A 20,519-nucleotide genomic window follows, 5' to 3' on the forward strand; every position below is an offset into this window, starting at 1 on the left:
AAACCATTTTGGAAGCCGATTTATAAAGGTTAACAATAACAAAATCTTAGTTTTTGGAGTTGATTAGATTGAAGAATGGTGGAGTGTGGCAAAAAATATATTTTCATCTCATATTATAACCTCTTAGTGCATAACCGTTGTTTTTGCCTGAATTTCATTAATTCCCCCCTTGGTCGTCTCCTGATCACGGGTTTCTTTAAGTCCTGGTGATCCACTTACCAACAACAGTGAGGGTAGCATTTGCCACCACAGTGCCAGCAATGTTCTGTGCTGTACAACTGTACACCCCTGAATCTACTGGCTTTACATTTACTATGAAGAATACATCATCTGTTGGCATGACGTGAACTCTTCGTTCCTGAGCAGCAGGAAAATCTGTACCTCCGTCCTGAAACATTAAAAATATAATAAATGCTAAACAACAATAGAGTTGTTGAAATTACGATCTTAATTGATTATGTTTAATATTAATTATTATCATTAAATAAATGGTAACCCATAAGTAATAAAGTAGGAGTAGTTTAAATAGGTAAAAATAATACAAAAATCAAGAATATTTTTTTTTAAAGCCTTGATAGCAAGATATACCTCTTAAACTATCACAGATATCTTTATGAAATGTTGAATACTACTTTAAGTAACAATAAACTATTTGCAAAAAAATTATCATAGGTCATAGGTTGTCATTTATGTTTAATAACTTAAATGACTAAAAATGGCTAGGATCTTACGTAAAAAGAGGCAAAGACAACTTTTATTAAGATTTTAGGCATATCTGACAGTTTGGCATTATTTTCCTGGCCAGTAGAACTAAAAATTGTGATTTTTTAGCTATTCAATATTCAATCTCTGAACTTGATGTTGTTTGTCAGGAAATTCCAAATGCTACACATGTGTACTTGACATTTTATCATAAAATCGGTCAATATTTAGTAATACAGGTTATAAAACTTAAAATTACCGCCTTTTTTATAAAACAAATATTTTGTATATTTTTTTGCAAACAGTTTGTTGCTACTGAGATCATATACAAAATTTCTTTGATTTTTTATAGTTTTAACCCTTTTGAGGTCAACGGTCGTAATAGGAACCCGCGGCAAAATTCACATCCGCGGCCAGCGGCAGTAATAGGCACCTGTCTATATTTATCTAATATTTTTCTTTACAGGCCACCAAAACGTCCAAAACATGTAATTTGTCATGGAGTCTTTATATAGTATTGAATTTAGAGGAAACATACTCAATGGTCTTTTTTTTATGTTTCATTAAGTATCTTTAAAATGTCAATATGAGTAAAAGAGTAATAAAAGAAAAAAAAGAGTGAACAGTCCCCTAAAAGTGAAAATACTTTGGTGAACAACATATTAGGTAGTGGTGTTCAGTTTGTTGATGATGATGGGGGGATTACGTGATAGTGATTGATTTAGATGCTATGTATGACAATGATTCTGAAGATGAATTAGAAAATGAATGTAATAGGCCTAGTGATGATGAAAGTGAACCTGTAGATGATACTGACGAAGACCCAGACTTTAAACCAACAGTGTCCACCAGAGAGTAGTTCTTCAGAGGAGGATGTTCCATCAACTTCAACTGGTAGGCCTAGGGGTAGACCTCCTAAAAGTTCAAATTCTTCCCAAAACAGTGGAGACTTAGATGATATAGGCCTAGGCCTGTCTGATCATAATGTTTACAATGTACAAACCCCTATTGGAAGGCTGATACAAATGAGGGTTGGGAATTGTATACAGAAGACGATGACCCAGTTCATGAATTTTTTCAAATTCCAGGTCCCAAACATTGTCCCCCAAATGATGCCAAACCATTATCATACTTTTCCTTGTTTTTTACACAAGCCCTGTTTGAATTATTTGTCACTCAGACAAATTTGTACGCCTAACAATATTTTGAGAAGTTTGCCAATCTTGAGAAGTTCTTTTGCCAAACTTCTCAAAATATTGTGAGACGTACAAATTTGTCTGGCAAACGTATAAAACCCATGTATAATAAATAAAATTGTACATGAAATCTTATTTTATATATTAAAAAAATATATAGCAAACAAAATTACCCTCACCACAGCAAACCTGCAGACTAAGAGAATTTCCATTTACCTGACTGGATTTGAACTAAAATATTCCCTGAAAATTGTCAGATTTTTTTCCTATTTAAATAAAATTAATTGTACATGGTGTCTACTAAACCTGGTTTGAAAAATTCAAGGAGTTTTCCAGGAGAATTCAAGACAAATTCCTGAATTTTAAGAGCTACTATCGGAACCCGTTCAACTAATTGCAATCCGCTAATAATAATTTATTATTACTATTAATGATTATTTTAATTTAAAACAAAACTTTTGCAAAGAAAAATATTTTATACAACATAATAAAACAGTATAACTAATAAGGTAAGGCGACACCAGCTATCATCTCCTGCGATCGTGGGAATACCGGTGAGCATATCTTGCAGTCTCGTCAACACAGGCAACCGATCGCGGCAAAACAGGTTCGCATATTTTATTATTTCAGCGACACCGATAATCGTCTCCCACGATCGCAGGAATACCCGTGAGCATATCCTGCGGTTTCGGCAACACCGATAATCGTCTCCCGCGATCACGGCAATACCCGTGAGCATATCCTGCGGTTTCGGCAACACCAATAATCGTCTTCCGCGATCGCGGCAATACCCGGGAGCATATCCTGCGGTTTTGGCGACACCGATAATCGTCTCCCGCGATCGCGGCAAAACCCGTGAACATATCCTGCGGTTTCGGCAACACCGACAATCGTCTCCCGCGATCGCGGCAATACCCGTGAGTATATCCTGCGGTTTCGGCAACACCGATAATCGTCTCCCGCGATCGTGGCAAAACCCGTGAACATATCCTGCGGTTTCGGCAACACCGATAATCGTCTCCCGCGATCGCGGGAATACCCGTGAGCATACAGAATTCTTTAGTATTAGTAAAAAACAGTTAGGCCTAACTTAATTTGAATTCCAAATACTGTTATCCTTAAAGTCATGGTTTTGTTAAAAGTTCAAGTAAAGTAATTTTAGTACTCTTTTTATGTATTTAATTAGCAGTAAGCAATTTTGAATTTAGCTTATGACTCTATTCAAGTTCATGTAATGTGAAACTATAATGAATAAAGAATGTTTTGACTTTGACTTTGACATATCCTGCGGTTTCGGCAACACCGATAATCGTCTCCCGCAATCGCGGCAAAACCCGTGATCATATCCTGCGGTTTCGGCAACACCGACAATCGTCTCCCGCGATCGCGGCAAAACCCGTGAACATATCCTGCGGTTTCGGCAACACCGACAATCGTCTCCCGCAAGCGCGGCAATACCAGTGAGCATATCCTGCGGTTTCGGCAACACCGATAATCGTCTCCCGCGATCGCGGCAATACCCGTGAACATATCCTGCAGTTTCGGCAACACCGATAATCGTCTCCCGCGAGCGCGGCAATACCCGTTAGGATATCTTGCCGTTTCGGCAACACCGTTTGTGGATTCCCGGAGGTTCCGGTGGATTCCTGGAGTTTTCCAGGACATTTCAAGGTAAGATAAAATTCCCGGAGTTTTCCCGGTTTTCCCGAATTTCCCGGAGAGTAGACACCATGTTGTAATGATTATCTAGGTTTGCTGCTATAGGGAAGGCATTGAAGTGTTTTTTGTTGAAATGTTGATAGCTTAGTAAGAAATAATAAAAATTGCCAAATTTGATCAAAATATTCAAAATATATCCATAAACAAGCAAACTACAACAGTTTATTTATTCTCTATAAGAATAACATGTGAATTTTTTTTTTAGTTTCTTTAATCATCTCCCTAACCTTTAGGCATACAACAACGCTTCAATATACAAAATTATTTATTTTTTTAATCCCTACAAAATGGTCTGAAAAGAAATTGTGAAATTTTATGTTTTTAGAGTAAAAAATGGGAAAACTAATTTTTACCCCATAAAACCCCCCATAAACCCCCGTTCCAATAGTTCAATCATGCTGGTTCGCGAACTCATTTGAATAAACGTAGGTTTAAACGTTTGTACCGAATTTCATCAAAATCGGATCATTTTTGTTTGAGTTATCGCACAAACGGACAGATATATATATATATGAATGTGAATGGAGGGTGTTTTTGGCCTCTGGGGACCTCAAAACAAAAAAGTAAATCGGTTCCAGGTCTAGGTCTTAATGAGACCTACGATAATAGCTTATTCCCTATATGGGAAATTCGCTAACACCATCGGTGATGGGAAATTCGCTAACAACACCATCGGTGACTTACGGAGCCGGTCTCCGAGCTACGCGACTGTTAGGGCTTCAACTGATTAATAGGGGTTTTGCGGGGGAGGTGTGAGATCAAAATAATGTTCAATCCGTTCCTAGAAAGATGCACGCAAGGTACTGTTACTCCTAAAGTTACTGGCTGGCGATAATACACATTTCTCTATAAAAACAAATGCGCCTGGAGGAAAACTCCTTGGTGTCACCGACGAAGGGTTAATAGCTACTTGCTTTATAAAGCAAACAATGAAGGTAAGTTTTTGACCAGGTTTGATTATACTGCTCAGTTTGCAGTATATTAAGTACTGCTAATGGGGGTCCTAGAAAGAGATCACGATACTGTTGTAAAAAATGTAAGCAAGGTATTGATTATGTTTTGGCGACCAGAAGTGCTAACCTACCGTGTGTTACAGTATCGAATTGATGTAAATAACCTATTGTAAATAATTTTAAGTGTTTTACTACATTAGTGTATGGATATTCTCAAGTATTTTGTAGATTCTGTTAGGTGTGAGAAAGAACAAAATATTCTACAAGATAGGCCTAGTAAAGATAGACTTGCTTTTCTCTCATTAAAAAAAAACCACAGTTGGAAATTTCAAATAATTTACTATAACTGGACTTCAACTAAAGGTAATTACTTGAAAATTGGCATGTTAGCTATAAACAATATTTACTAAAAGAAAATGCATGTCTTTTGTGTTGAAAACCAACTTCTATATTTTTTATTTGTTGTCAAAAATAAAAAAAACAAAAGGTTTTTGTATATTACATACGTGAATATATACATTTTTTAAAGTTAAAAATTACTAACACCATTAGTGTTTTTAAAAGACTCTACTACTACAAAAAATTATGGGTTTCTGATAATAAATATGGTAGTTATGGCTTATTTACCAAAACGATGTGACGCAGAACAAAAATAGCCTGGCCTTTTAGGTGCATAACTCAATAATAGGGCTGGCCTTAGTGACCGGTACCACAAAAGTTGATGGCCTTAAAAGGGTTATCTGCAGAAATTTTAAATACACAAAAACAAGATGGTGGATATCTCGCTAACAATGTGTTTGTGAAAAATATTTTGAGCCTATTCTGGATTTTTTTTATTTTGACTAATTAAACCTATTTCTAAATTGTTTGTACTTACTTCAGGGACACCCTATATATCAGAATCAGAAAACAATAAATTGTGAGTGTTTTGATGGTTATTTGTCATTGTCAACAAAACCATCATCAAAGGAAAGGGGTTTACTACATTAAGATTGTTTAGCATTAAGCTTGTTTATACATAAATATAACCTAAATATTTATTTATAAAATTAGATTATTACAATTTCATTTGAATTCAAAGAAAGATACGATAATGTAAGATAAGATAAGAGGTAAGATAATGAATATATAAAGAATTATAAGATATCAAGAGACCAACCTTTTGCCAGCCAATTTGTGGAGAAGGGTGGCCACTGGCTGAACACTCAAGCCGAGCCATGCTTCCTGACTTGGTAGTCACATTGCTGGGGGTTTTTAATAACTGCGGGAAGGCTGTTAATTAAAAAAAGATTAGATTAGAAAAATTCACGTCTTTTTACCTAATCTAATATTAAATAACTAAGAAATAACAATACCTACTAGTCTAATGGTATCCCAGAAATATAATTTCTCCTGGCGCGATAAGGTTAAATTTAAAACTAAAACTTTAAACCTGCTGGCAAAACCATTTGAATAAGTATGAATCACTTCACTAAGACAGTGTTGCACTTTGGCAGCATATTTGAAGCTGAATATGAAATGAATGGAGAACAAGTGGTATACAGATTTGTTAATGCCTAAGATCAGCTGTTTATTTAGTCCAGGTCATTTATTAAAATATTTATAGTCAAAGAAAGCTGGGTTGTTTTGATCCATCAAAAAGCTACTGACTTATCTTAGAGTTGAACCATTGATCTTCTAAATGTTAGGCGACCGTGAGCAATCGGCTATACCTTGAGATCACTTGTCGAAACAATTTTGTGTCGTTAGTCATATTAATAGTAGGGGTCTGTGGGTACCCGACTCGGACTCGAAAATCGGGTAATTTCGCACAACCCGAAGGGTCGGGCGGGTAGAAGAAATACCTGATTTTATTTCAAGCGGGTAATTCGGTAACCTATTATTAAAAACTTTAATGTTTTTAATGTTTAATTATACAATTTTCAGCTTTATAGGAAGATATTTTATTAATAAATTAAACGAAACTTAAATTGTGTGCTCAAAATTTTCCTAACCCCATATTTCAACTCCAATGACTGTCAACTAGTGACTAAATCAGTCAAATAAATGTTCTTCTGATCCTTATTTTTGGCTAAATCAATATTGTCGTCGTCTGCTTGCTGGCAGAACATCTGCATTACACGTACTAGGCCTATAGCATAATTAATTATTATGGCATATAAAACTCAACTGGACAGTCACTGCCAAGAATGTTGGTATGGGACAAGAATATCTTTTTATATTAGGCCTATTCCTGGTGTTGGAAAGTTATGTTTACACATTTTATATTCTATATTTATTGATTTTTTATGAGTCAGAATAAATTGTCAAATATGTTATAAAATGAATAAATACATTATAAAACGTTTATGATTTAGGCTACAGTATTAAGTCACTATTTTAACTTAGCAAGAAATGCATGACCTGTGTGTGAATAATTATGAAAATTAATAATACCTCTCTTGTCAGAGCAGACACTACAATAAGTATTATCACAACTGTGAGGCTGCATGGTTGACAAGCAAGACTAACTTTTGAAAGACTTATACTTCAGCTGAGCTGAGCGTTGGCGTTCGGATTCAGGGTCGAGCCCTGTCAGATTTGGGAGTTACAGTTTACAGTGTAGTTTTATCTGTTTGTGACAAATTAATTATGGGTTGGAGCTATAAAGTGTTATTAAAGAGATTTAAGTAAATGTGTCTGTTATTGATTAAAGAATATTTATTTCCTTCAAAACTAATGTAAATAAAAAGGTAAAGATGATTCCTCAATCATTTCACCGGTGTTTTCGTTTTTAACTAAGCCGGTACTTAGGCCTAGAAAGACACCACAATCAACATATTGTCCTTCATATTTTGTTGTGGTGTTTCCGGACCAATTGATTGACAAATAAATAAAAGGTTAAAATACAATTTTAACCAACTACCGTCTTCTCTCGAGTCTCGACACACGTCTGGCGCGCCTCCATATCCTGCCCGTGCACGCGTAGCAAAAGTTAAAAACTATGTTAATTAACGGTCGACCGGTTTTTATGTGTGTTTTGTGTTGTGAACATTTTACGCACCTCTTCAGGGAAGTTTAGTGTCAACAGTTCTTATACGGATCCGACGATGGCGCTCGCGCCGAAATGTACATAATCCACTAGGACAATACTTTGGACCACAAGGCGACAAGCAGGTATTTTAACCTTTTATTTATTTGTCAACATATTGTTCCCGAAAACAGTTTCACTAATTTAGGCCCAAAGGATCCTAGTTTTTCTATACCTAAACCCAAACCTGTAAGGGAATAACTACACTATTTGCGAAAAGTCTCTTATGTGCTTAGCCTATAATGCGGATAAATATAATAGAGGGTGGTTGACAGTCTTAAGATGCAACAATATCAAATTTAAGTAGGCCTAGGCCTAACCACAGAAAACATACTACAGTATGTTTTCTGATGTTTTCTGTGGCCTAACTTAACTAAAGACACTGAGGTTTTATTTTGCCATTAAGTAAACTAGGGTCTACTAATTTGCAGTAGGCTATGTCAAAATATTAAGTTGGTGTTTTATCTTGTATTGAAATGTCTTTATATTATTGATACTGGTAAATAAAATATCTCTAAGAGTAGGCATGAAACATTTGTTTAGTAAAATATAAATAAAAACCAGAAAAATACTTGAAAATTGAATTTTGGTCATTTTGAGCCCGAACCGAAAATTACCCGGACTCGAAGTGATCATTACAGTACCCGACCCGAACCCGCCCGAACCTAATATTTCACTACCCGCAGACCCCTAATTAATAGGAATGTTTTGGGCCATTAAGAATATGGACTGAAATGTCATACATTTTAAAATCATTCCAATAACCTTGAAAATTTAAAATTAATCGTTATAATAAATTATAAATACAGGAAAACCCTCAGCAAGTGTCAGTCTTTAAATTCCCAACTTTTTTATTTGTTACCAAGTATATCTTCCCCAAGTGTATATGAGTGAAAATTTAAAAACGTACGTTTTCATGTCCCTGGCCTTTTACTTCGTAGATACTGGATTTGTAGTTTATTATTATGTGTTTTAATATTTTTTGGGACGGGGGCAACATGTTACACACATTTATTTGGTTTTAAATAGGTTCTAGGTATTTTTTTCGTATTTTTAAAGTCTCAAAATTCACGACCATGACGTGTCCCTAGGGTACATTTTACAACTTTCAAGCTGTTTTTAGACTAATTATTCATGCCGAAATCGGCAGAAATATCTGACGGTTTTCAAGCTAGTACAGTCTGGCAGCCGAGTGGAGGAGGGTGGTGGGGAGCGGCTCATTCTCAAGGCCAAGTGATGCCATTTCAGTCGCCATGGAGCAGTGGACCAGTATACATCGCGTGTTTGCCGTTGAGGCGTTTTTTTTAAATGGCGATTCTGTTGTTGGTACGCAACATAAGTTTAGGAGGCATTTTAATGTGGCTCGTGGGGAACCTATCCCATCCCGAAACACCATCAAATTGTTAGTGGATACCTTTAGATCACAGGATCAACTGCAAAACGTAGGCCGTCCAAGGCCAGTGAGGACGCCTGAGAACGTGGAGCGAGTGCGACAAGCTGTGCTAACGTCGCTAATGAGCCCACATCGCCCGGCGCGTAGACAAGCTGCTGCTCTTGGCATGTCTGATCGCTATATTCGACGAATTTTGCACTCAGGCCTTCACTTTCACCCGACGATTGCTATTTTATATGGGTGAAAGTGAAGGTCTGAGTGCAAAATTCGTCGAATATAGCGATCAGACATGCCAAGAGCAGCATGTCTACGCGCCGGGCGATGCGGGCTCGTTAGCACAGCTTGTCGCACTCGCTCCACGTTCTCAGGCGTCCTCACTGGCCTTGGACGGCCTGTAGGCCTACGTTTTGCAGTTGATCCTGTGATCTAAAGGTATCCACCCACAATTTGATGGTGTTTCGGGATGGGATATGTTCCCCACGAGCCACATTAAAATGCCTCCGAAACTTATGTTGCGTACCAACAACAGAATCGCCAATTAAATAAAACGCCTCAACGGCTAACACGCGATGTATACTGGTCCACTGCTCAATGGCGACTGAAATGGCATCACTTGGCCTTGAGAATGAGCCGCTCCCCACCACCCCCCTCCACTCGGCTGCCGGACTGTACTCGCTTGAAAACCGTCAGATATTTCTGCCGCTCCCTGTATATAAAGCCATATTTTTATGTCATCAATGGTTATTAAACTTACATAAAAGGAGCATATTATAATTTTATTGTCATTGCAAACTGACTACCATGACAAAATAAGTCTGTCCCTCGATTTGGCGTCACGACCATTTGGGAAAAATTTTCAACCTTGGAGCACGACAGTGGCAAGCCTGGCGTCGATGGAGTCAGTTGATTTTAGAGACTAGTTCGGGGTGTACGTCAGGATTGTAGTGCCGGTCGTTTCGAGTTGAAAGGAGGAATTACAAGATTAATAAACGAAAGATTGTGTTTTTTGTAATTTTGGTGTGTCCATGACCGTACGTAGTCATTCGATGAAGTAGACATGGTGTTAATTTTTGTTTATAAGATATTTCAATTGCTAGATTAACCTAGAAGTCCACTTTGTAACCTCGAACATGAGGTGCAGGGCTACCACCAGAACAGAGCCAAATAACACGTAATTTCACGACCAAAGTTTCACAACCATCGCAGGTTTTTTCACGACCAATCCAGCCTTATGGATTATAGTGTGTTTGGTCGTGACAATAACTTTAATATAATTGTAAATTGAACAGTTTAGTTCAATTGAAACACATAGTTTTATTATAACTAACAGTATAATTGAAGGATTGTTTAGAAAGATTTAGATTATTCCAGACAATTCACGACCGTACCGCTTGTCCCTGACCATCACGTTTATGATTTCTATCATAAAAATTTCAAAAATTAAAATATCGTCATACTTCAATGTTTTATACACAAAAGAAGCACACCTCTATACAAATATAACGATTTTTTGGGTCTCAGGTAAGTTTTTTCGGAGTTATACAAACTTAAAAAGATTTTATTGGCTTTTTTTCTATTTTTTGAGTTTTTTTATTTTTTTCTAGAAAGACCAAATATACCAAAAGCTCAGTGACCTTTTTATTGTATAATGGTCATAAAAGTAAATTAGTTTATAGCAAAACATAGTTATAAAAATAATATTAACTATTTTTAATATTCATTTAAACGTCCGTTATGGTCGTGACAGGATTTTGTGTTTTCCACTATAGATGCTCTTAAAAAAAAAAAACTACCAAAGATATTGCGTTACCATGGACATTTTATGAAACTTCAAATGTTAATGAAATAAAAAAAATAATAAAAGTTTTGAATAAAGGGGGAAAAAATTTTAAGCACACTTCTGACCGTATACATTACTATGAGATGCAAGTAATTTTTCCAAAAAAGAACAGTGGGAGGCATAATGATCTTGATTTTGCACAGTAACATGGCCTCCTCTAATACAAGGCTGCGACGACACAAAAGTGGCAACACAGCTGTCACTTCAAATTGAAACAGCTGTTGCACTAATTTACAATGTAGCCTATAGGCAATGGTTATGTTTACACTTTTGTTACCACGGCAATAGGCATGCTGTTGCGATGTTGCCACACACCAATGCTGCTGCCTTGTATAGAGTTTTTCTACTTCTAGTACTTCTAGTGTTTTGTTTGTGAATTATTAAAATTAGTACTGTACTACATTATTATTGTTTGTGAATTATTAAAATTAGTACTGTACTACATTATTATTGTTTGTGAATTATTAAAATTAGTACTGTACTACATTATTATTTTTTGTGAATTATTAAAATTAGTACTGTACTAGGGCCTACATTATTATTGTTTCCATGACATAATTTATGTTTGTCATTTTTCATCAAAATTGTTTAAACCATTGAGTCTTTTCGGTTCCAAAGGGGATTCCCAAAAAGGCTCCACTATGTAAGAGATATGCTATTATAAGATTTCATTCAAAAATATTGTTCAACAACTTTGAACTGTATCAGTACGTACTGTAAACAGACAGGTTAGCCTTGCGGGAGTACACAGTGCCGAAGTCGTTGGATACAATACACTGGTAGAGAGCACTAGCGTCCAATGACAGGTTGGTGAGCAGTAACTGACTGATGTGTGTATGAGAGTCAGAGTCACTGACAGAGCGTAGGACAGGTTCGGCCATGTCTCGATTGTTGCGACGCCACTTGAACACCATCACTGAGTCTGAGGAAGACACAGCCTTGCAGCCGAGCTTCACTGAGCTTCCAGACAGAGCCACTTGAGACCTGGGCTCCTCCAGTATCACAGGTTTTGGGAAATCATCTGGTGCTACAACAACCATCACAAGGTGTTAAGAGTTGTAGTAATGGTGACATTTTAGGCCTTAACAATTCAATTGCATATAAATTGTCATCATTATTAGGTATAAATTGATTAAGGTAACAACCAAGTAACTACAACACAACCCAGTAAACCTCATAGCTTGATAATCTGATATGATTTCAAGTAAATAGTTGGCAGGGATTAAATTTTGAAAAATTAACTAAATACTTTAAAGCTCTTTAGATTTATATATACAATTTGAATGTCATTACATTACTGAGAGATGCGTTTTAGATTTAACTTTTGTTTTTTCTAGCAATAAAATTACGATGATTCACATTCACAATAGATGTGAAAAGTAGAGGTGAACGGATATAAAAAAAACAGGCCAAATTCCGTTTGGCTATCCAGACCCGACCCGAGCTCAAACTTGATATCCAACACTATCTGTTAAATACCAGACTTTTTGGGATAGACTATATATTTTGGCATTGAAGACTGGAGAACAATATCTTCATAATCATCATTAGTTTCACAGTATAAAATTCCAACATTACGTTTCCAACGATGTAACGACCACAAGTTATCATCCATGACAAATATTAAATTATTCATATGAGAGGCGCATCGTCGCTGTGAAAGATTAACCAAGCAATCAATTAAAATTAAATGTCCATAAATTAAATTTATCTCTCTCGAAATATCAACAAAATTAAACAACAAATAATATATGCTGTAATAACATTCTATATAAAGTACTTGTTGGTTGCTTAAATGCTTTTGTCCACCCGGTGGCTGGCTTTATCAGCAGAAGACAAATGTAAAACACTAAAAATTGAATAACTTGTGATTATTATATTGTTGGTTCGGTTCTCACACGAGAAAGTTTAAAGCTAAAAATGTGTGTTTTTATTGGCACACCACATTTCCTCAAATCTTTGAGACAGATTATTGGCCTAAAGTGGCGATCTACGTTTCACTAAGTGCAGAAAACTATCACTGATGCATTAAGTCGGGCTAGGCCCCAACATGCGATTGGATTTTACCAGCGAGTTATAGCCTATATAACTCTGTAAAAGGGTTATATCACAAATTTTCTGAATATATAACTCTTATTCTACACTTATTTACCACCAAACACAAAAGTGTAAAAAGCCTATCATCATAACCTGTTGTCAGGTTATTATTTATTAATCCTACAGCCATTAGAATGGTGAGAACGAAGATGGGATTAGGAAATCAAACAACTAAACTTGGATATTAAAGTGTATACTTACAACATTGGAACTGGTGAGGTTGTAGAGAAGTAAGAGAGTGGTTGGCTAGGTGGCTAGGGTAGGCGCACCGCATCTGTGTGGCATGTAGGTGGTGTTGGCGCAGGTAGGTGGTCAGCCAGGCTAGGTGGCAGTCACACACCAAGGCAGATGAGTCTAGACGCAACTCTTGTAGTAGAGGAGAGTAGTTCAGACTAGCTTCATGGAGTGTCTTGATATGGTTGTTAGACAGGTCAAGGTACTCGAGGTTGTCCAATCCTACCAATGCCTGCTCACTCACAGACGTAATAGCGTTGTCCGCAAGATTCAACTTTGTCAGCACTTTCAGACCAACAAACGGCCCTAGCATGTCTTCTATTGTCCAGGAAATTTTATTACTGCTCAAGTTTCTATAAAAAAATAAGAAAATGTATATATTTTGAGCTAGCAAATGTGATCTGAATGATTCCAGTACGCTCTAAAAAGATAAAATATACCATTGACTCCTTTATGAAAATTCTGAAAGGACAGTCATTAAAAAACTTTTTTTTTAGACTTTTTTCTCTGAAGCTTCTTGTTACAGAAGTAGAAGAACTCTTATTACAGCGTGTTACACCTAAGAAAAAAGGCTTGTTGTGTACATTCTGCTTCCTGTAGCTCCAAAATGAGTAAGTTTAGAGTGAAAATGCAAATAATATACAAGTCTTAAAAATTGCATCTACATTCTAAAATTTTTTATTCTGTTTAAAAAATTGCTACTGTACTACTTCAAAAAAATTTTACTTCAAAAATGGCATCTAAATTAAAAATTGGAAAACTCAGATGATTTTTGCTTGAGTTATCGTTCTAGCGGACACACACACACAGACATATATATACAGGGTGTCACAAAAAAGTGTGATGGGCTATACAGGACCTAATTCTACATGCAAAAATAAGTCAAAAATGAAGAATAAATTTTTTGGTTTTCGGCTTAGTTTAGCCGTAATCCGCCATTTTGTTTTTTGGGGAAAATATTTATTATTTCAAAATCCCTTTGAGATATTTTTACGAAACTTGGCAAAATTGTTTACACTATAGTAAGTAACATTTATAAAAAAAAATTATTATTTTAACTTTCCAAATTTAAAAATGGCGGCCGTTTGAATTTTTTAATGCCAAATTTCATGAAAACCGGTACCTAAATCAAAATTTTGTTAGACACAAAAGTTTTAGTATTTATTATGACAAATCCAACAAAACAAAAATGAATAAAATCGGTTCATAAATAAAGAAGCTGTGTTTATTTTAGTAATTTAGACTGAAATTATTAATACTAAAATGTATTAAATGTAATGTAATAATTTATATAACGTGTTAAGTAATTTCAGTCTAAATTACTAAAATAAACACAGCTTCTTTATTTATGAACCGATTTTATTCATTTTTGTTTTGTTGGATTTGTCATAATAAATACTAAAACTTTTGTGTCTTACAAAATTTTGAATTAGGTACCGGTTTTCATGAAATTTGGCATTAAAAAATTCAAACGGCCGCCATTTTGAAATTTGGGAAGTTAAAATAATAATTTTTTTTATAAATGTTACATACTATAGTGTAAACAATTTTGCCAAGTTTCGTAAAAATATCTCAAAGGGATTTTGAAATAATAAATATTTTCCCCAAAAAACAAAATGGCGGATTACGGCTAAACTAAGCCGAAATCCAAAAAATTTTATTCTTCATTTTTGACTTATTTTTGCATGTAGAATTAGGTCCTGTATAGCCCATCACACTTTTTTGTGACACCCTGTATATCAAATCAAATCAGATTTATTTCCACATTAAGTACACAAAATATAAATGTTTCTAAAATTAAAATAGGTACACAGATCTAGAGAAGCATTATATAAATTGTTTAAGAAAAATTAAGGTAAAGTTAAATTTAAAAAGTTATTAATTGTATAAACTTAAGTACTAATTTGAATATATATTTGCTTCGGCTAGAAATAATTAATTACTTGGAAATGAGTCTACATAGACCTCAGTGGTCTGTGCATAGACTCGAGTTGTTAGAAATTATGAGCTAAATTTTATTTGGAAAAAAAGAGTTTGCAAATAATAAAACAAACAAAAATATATATATATATATATATATATATATATATATATATATATATATATATATGAATATACATTAACGGATTGTGTTTTAGCCTCTGTGCAGCAAAGCGGAAAAAGAAATCAGTCTGGGGTCTAGGTCTTACCACGAGACCTTCGGTAATAGCTTATTCCCTATGTGGAAAATTCACTAAAAGCAACATGAAACAGAAATAAAATATAAAGCACAGATATATGAAGTCTTGCAACTCTTAGTACTCTGTTTTGTCTATGCTAGGAGTTGAGAATAAAATAACTATAAACAAAATTTTGTTAATATTCTATACAGTAGAACATCGATTATCCACGGTAATGGGAGGGGGGGAGGGGGGGCACGGATAACTGAAACCACGATTATTCCAACATGACATAAAAAACCATAAAAAATGCATAAAACTGTATAAATGGACGTTAATGTGATAATTTGCATATTACATTATCAATACAATTAGAAGGCTATTGGGCAAAGATTAATAGAAATTCTAGTACCTACAGGCTACTGATACATGCTGTTTCAGGACAGAATATTGTCGATAAAAACATTAGTAGGCCTAGATAGCTTGCAGGGCTACAGATATACAAGGGCTAGGCCACGCGAGCTCAGAAAGTGATGCCAGCTGGTCCCCACCACCCCGCCGCTGTGACGTCACAGCAATACCTCGGGCTCCCGGCACCGTATATAATAAATTTTAAATTTATTATTAAATTACATTCTTTCCCAAAAATTAAAGTCGTCCTAACATCACACTACTGCAAATAAATAATTGGCAAAATAGCTAAATATACAGTGCATTCCAACACATTTAGTCTAAAGAAACATATTTTATAGAATTTTCTCGGACAATGAGGTTATGTTAGGTACCTAATTTTAGAGGCATATATTGAGCACGGTTGATCCGCCCCCAGTTACTCGAAGTTCTACTGTAATTAAAAAATTACCCCTTATATCAATGGATTTTTTATGAAAGTAACTTACTTAGCTTGAAATGGGCACATGACGTAATTTTCCATTTGGGTAGTAATACAGACATATAAGACAAATAAGATATACATTTTTTTACTCAAAGCATACTTTATTTTCAACTATTTTGTTTGTTGAAATACTTACAGCTGGATGAGAGAAGGTGTATGGTTGAAAGCCCCTTCCGCGATATAAGATATTTGGTTATGGTTCAAATTGAGAGTTTGCAGTTTTGACAGGTACTGGAGAGTGTTATTTTCAATAGATCTCAGTAAATTGTTGGAGATGTCCCTGAAATGAAAAAGTTGGATAACATTTGCAAGCTGTTTTGATTATTTACAAGAAATGAAATATTTATTCATCAAAACAAGTTAACATAAATGTAGGGGTGTGCGAAGCAGCAAAAAATTTTCGATTCGAAGCAACGATTCGATTCAAAAGATTTTCGATTCGATTCGATGCAACTCGATTCGAAGCAATACGGTATTTTTCTATTCATAATTGTCAATTGAGTGGATTAACAATAATTAAAATGTATCACATTTGTGTAATACAAATTTTTGTTGATGTGGTATTAGGCCTATTTCATACTTAACATATGAATTTTAGGTGAAAAAATATTTATTTTCAATCATATGTATTAGAATAACTGCTGGAAATACCAGTGAGCTGCTTTACTTGCCTATTTCATAATTTTTACTTGAATTGGCTCAACTGCAAGAAAGAAGAAAATATTTTTTTTATCAAGACATTCATTCTCATTTTAATAACTGTTTAAATAACTAAATAGGTGCCGGTAGCTAAATTACAACAAATTTGAATGGAACTTAATATAAAAAGACCATTAAGAAATAAATTTACATATCACAAGTTTAGGGCCTGTGGACCGGCTTCAGGACTGCAAGCAAGAAGAAAATAAAAATAATATGTTTCCACCATGCAATATGTATCATTCATTCCCTGCCTCCTAACCTCCTTAGTATAATAACCTCACATTTACATTATTTGTTACATCATCATAAATAAAGAATTATTATTGGCATCAGTAGGCCTACAGCTTTACCTAGGCATTATTTTTATAGGGCCTAAAATAGTAATAGGCTAGAAGCAACATGTCAAGTGGAGAACTCATTGAAGAAAAGATATTGTGTAAACTAATTTCCTATAAAACTCAAAAACAGTAAATAACATACAAACATTGTTTATGGTATAATTAATAAGGACTAAAAAATGCATATCATGTCATACAGTAGTATAGACCTACTGCAAGAGATTAAAATCCTAAAACAACTGATTTTGATAGCTAATGAATGAAAAGAATTAAAAATCCATAAAATAAAGCCAAACAATATCACAACTAATTAGGTACCCGAAAAGTAACTCTTAAATAATATATAGAAGTTTAAAATAATATTAAATCAAGAGACAAGAAAGTTAAATGCTATCTTCTAGCCTAGTGCCCTTGGCAACACAGGTCAATGTTTTTAAACTACCCTCAATGTTTTTGGAACAGCAGGGCCTTTTTCTCTTAAGGAAGGGTAGTAGTATGTCAACAAAAACAATGAATCAGTCTCACCAGCCAGGCCCGGGCAACGATGTGTGAATTCAAGGTCATAGACCCTCCCCCTCCCCTCTTACACCACCCGGTTGCTACCCAGTTGCTTCAATTGCTGACAAAATGCAAGTGATGAAACAAGGGAGTAGAGACAAAGAAATATATTTCTTTATTCAAAAACACAAAACTGTTAGAGATTATTTTCAAAGAAATTAATTCAATGTAATTTGTGAGTTGTAAATATTGTATTGGATCTTAGAAATATATTTTTTTAACCCCATCTAACCAAGATACAGATCTGTTCACTATATCAGATATTTCTTTTGTTTATAATTTATTATGTAAAATAATAAAATATATTTTTAATTAGGTATTGAATAAACAATAAATGATTATACTAGTATGTCTGGATAAATAGTCTTTCTATTCTTTTGACTTTGTTTTCTTTGCACTGTTAGTGTTGCGTCACGGCTTTGTTACTCTTATCAGTAGACGACTAGACCTGGCTCTGGCTAGTGGCAGTGCGGCAATTGCTCTGTTGTGTCTTTATTCTTAAAGGTCGTGAGCCAACTTAATTTTTAATTCTCATTTGAACATTTTAATTCCTCTGTAATAATAGATATAATAATATAAGAGTGTTTCTTTGGAAATAAATTATTCTTTTTTTTTCTTTTGCCCCAACAAAAATTCGGGGACGGGGACCGGCAGACACCTAACAAAAATACCAAATGAATCAGTCTATAACATTAATCTTACTAGTTAAGTATTAAGTAACCATTTTTCAGACTTATTTTTAAAATGATTTTGGAGTAACCTACCTTGTTTTGGCTAGGTTCACAGTAGTAAAATATTTCACACACTGCTTTCATCAAGACAAAAAACAAACCTCTAATCATTTGCAATGTCAAAACAAAAAAATATAAAACAATTAAAGCTATATTTAATGCAAAGAATGTATTAAATAAGAACGCCTTCGTAAAGGAAACGCAACAGCAACGCACTCCTGTATTGCGGGTATTGCATTGACTTTCTGCAGGCGTTTTTCGTATATGGATACTGACTCCCTCGTGAATCGAATCGTTTTTTGACCACCACTGAATCGAATCGCGATTCGATGCATCGAATCGAATCGAATCGAAATTTCGATGCATTTTCGATGCATCGCACACCCCTACATAAATGAGATGTTATACACAGGCCCGTTTTTTACCCTGTCACCGCCCTAGGCACATCTAATAGTAGCGCCCCTTTGCAATATATATATATATATATAACAGGGTGTCCACCGACTGGGAAATCCGGGAATCATGCGGGGGATTTTTGAACCGTGAATTTTGTATTTATACCTGGAGTTTTCAATTTACCGTGATCGCGCATGACAAAAGTGGCGTTTCCGTGATCGCGGGAGACGATAATATGTCTACACACGGCCGCGAGGGATGATCAGAATTTTCCGCGATTGCAGAAGACGATGATGGTATCTACAGAGCCGCAACGGATAATTAGAGTATTGCCGTGATCACAGAAGACGATGATAATGTCCACACGACCGCGGGAAACAGCAAGAATTTTGCCGCGATCGTAGAAGACGATGATGATCTCCACACGACTGGAGGACATTATTAACATTTTCCCGCAATCGCGGGAGACGATTACGATGTCTTCATAACTGCGGGAAACGATTACGATGTCTACAGAACCGCGGAATACAATAATGATTTCTACGCGGCCACGAGGGATGATCACAATAATGCCGCGATCGCTCAAGACGATGATAATGTCCACATGACCGCGGGAAAAGATCAGAATTTTGCCTCATTAGCCGAAGACGATTATCTCCATATGTCCGTGGGAGATGATTACCATTCTGCCGAAATCGCGGGAGGCGATCACTATGTCCAAACGACCAACGGGGACGATATAATGATGTCTTCAGGGCCGCGAGGGGTGATCAGAATTTTATCGCAATCGCGCAAGACGATGATTATGGCCACACGATCGCGGGAAAAGGTCACAATGTTGCCTAATTTGCGTAAGAGGATGATGACCTCCACAAGACTGAGGGAGATGATTACCGTTTTTCTACAATCGCGGGAGGTGATAACTATGTCCACACGACCGTGGGGCACGATATGATGTCTTCACGACCGCGAGGGGTGGTCAGAATTAGACCGCGATCGCGCAAGACGAGGATAATGTCCTCACGACCGCGGGAAAATATCAGAATTTCGCCTCATTTACATACATTGTTAGACGATGATAATCTCCTCACGACCGCTGGATATGCTTATATTTTGCCTTGATTATGGAAGACGATAATTTTATGTCCAAACGACTTGACTGCAGAAAATAGTAAGAATCTTGCCGCAAACGCGGGAGACGATTACGATGCCTACACGGCCGCGAGGGGTTATCAGAAGTTTACCGCAATAGCATGCACATACTACCACGATTTTTTTTTTATTTCAAAATTTTTGGCGCCCCCAAAAAAAGCCAATTGCCTCGCGCCCTAGGCACGTGCCTACCGTGCCTATTCGGTAAATCGGCCCTGGTTATACATAAACATGTGGTATGTCAAGTCAATACATAATACCATTGAGTATACACGTATAAGAGGGGTCAGATAATGCTAATAGTTGTTACCGATTTTGGCAACTTAGTTTGAGCCGCTGACGCTTGGGTCGCGGTAGTCTTTTGGTAGTGGAGTGCGCCTCTGA

General features: G+C 35.7%; 1 protein-coding gene across 1 annotated transcript in view; it reads right to left on the reverse strand.

The window, feature by feature from the left end:
- The window catches only part of LOC129005626 (leucine-rich repeats and immunoglobulin-like domains protein 3), a 62,932-nt gene that overhangs the window by 12,203 nt on the left and 30,210 nt on the right, over nt 1-20,519 (reverse strand). Inside the window, exons 8-12 of the mRNA XM_054434583.1 lie at nt 16,395-16,538; nt 13,172-13,557; nt 11,589-11,900; nt 5,730-5,842; nt 220-388 (exon numbers count right to left, since the gene is read on the reverse strand). Of these exons, the coding sequence (XP_054290558.1) occupies nt 220-388; nt 5,730-5,842; nt 11,589-11,900; nt 13,172-13,557; nt 16,395-16,538 (1,124 nt within the window). The remainder of the gene's footprint in view (nt 1-219; nt 389-5,729; nt 5,843-11,588; nt 11,901-13,171; nt 13,558-16,394; nt 16,539-20,519) is intronic.

Source organism: Macrosteles quadrilineatus, unplaced genomic scaffold, assembly GCF_028750875.1.
Source record: "Macrosteles quadrilineatus isolate MER2022 unplaced genomic scaffold, UCM_ALF_1.0 Scaffold_28__1_contigs__length_1566739, whole genome shotgun sequence".
Lineage (NCBI taxonomy): Eukaryota > Metazoa > Arthropoda > Insecta > Hemiptera > Cicadellidae > Macrosteles > Macrosteles quadrilineatus.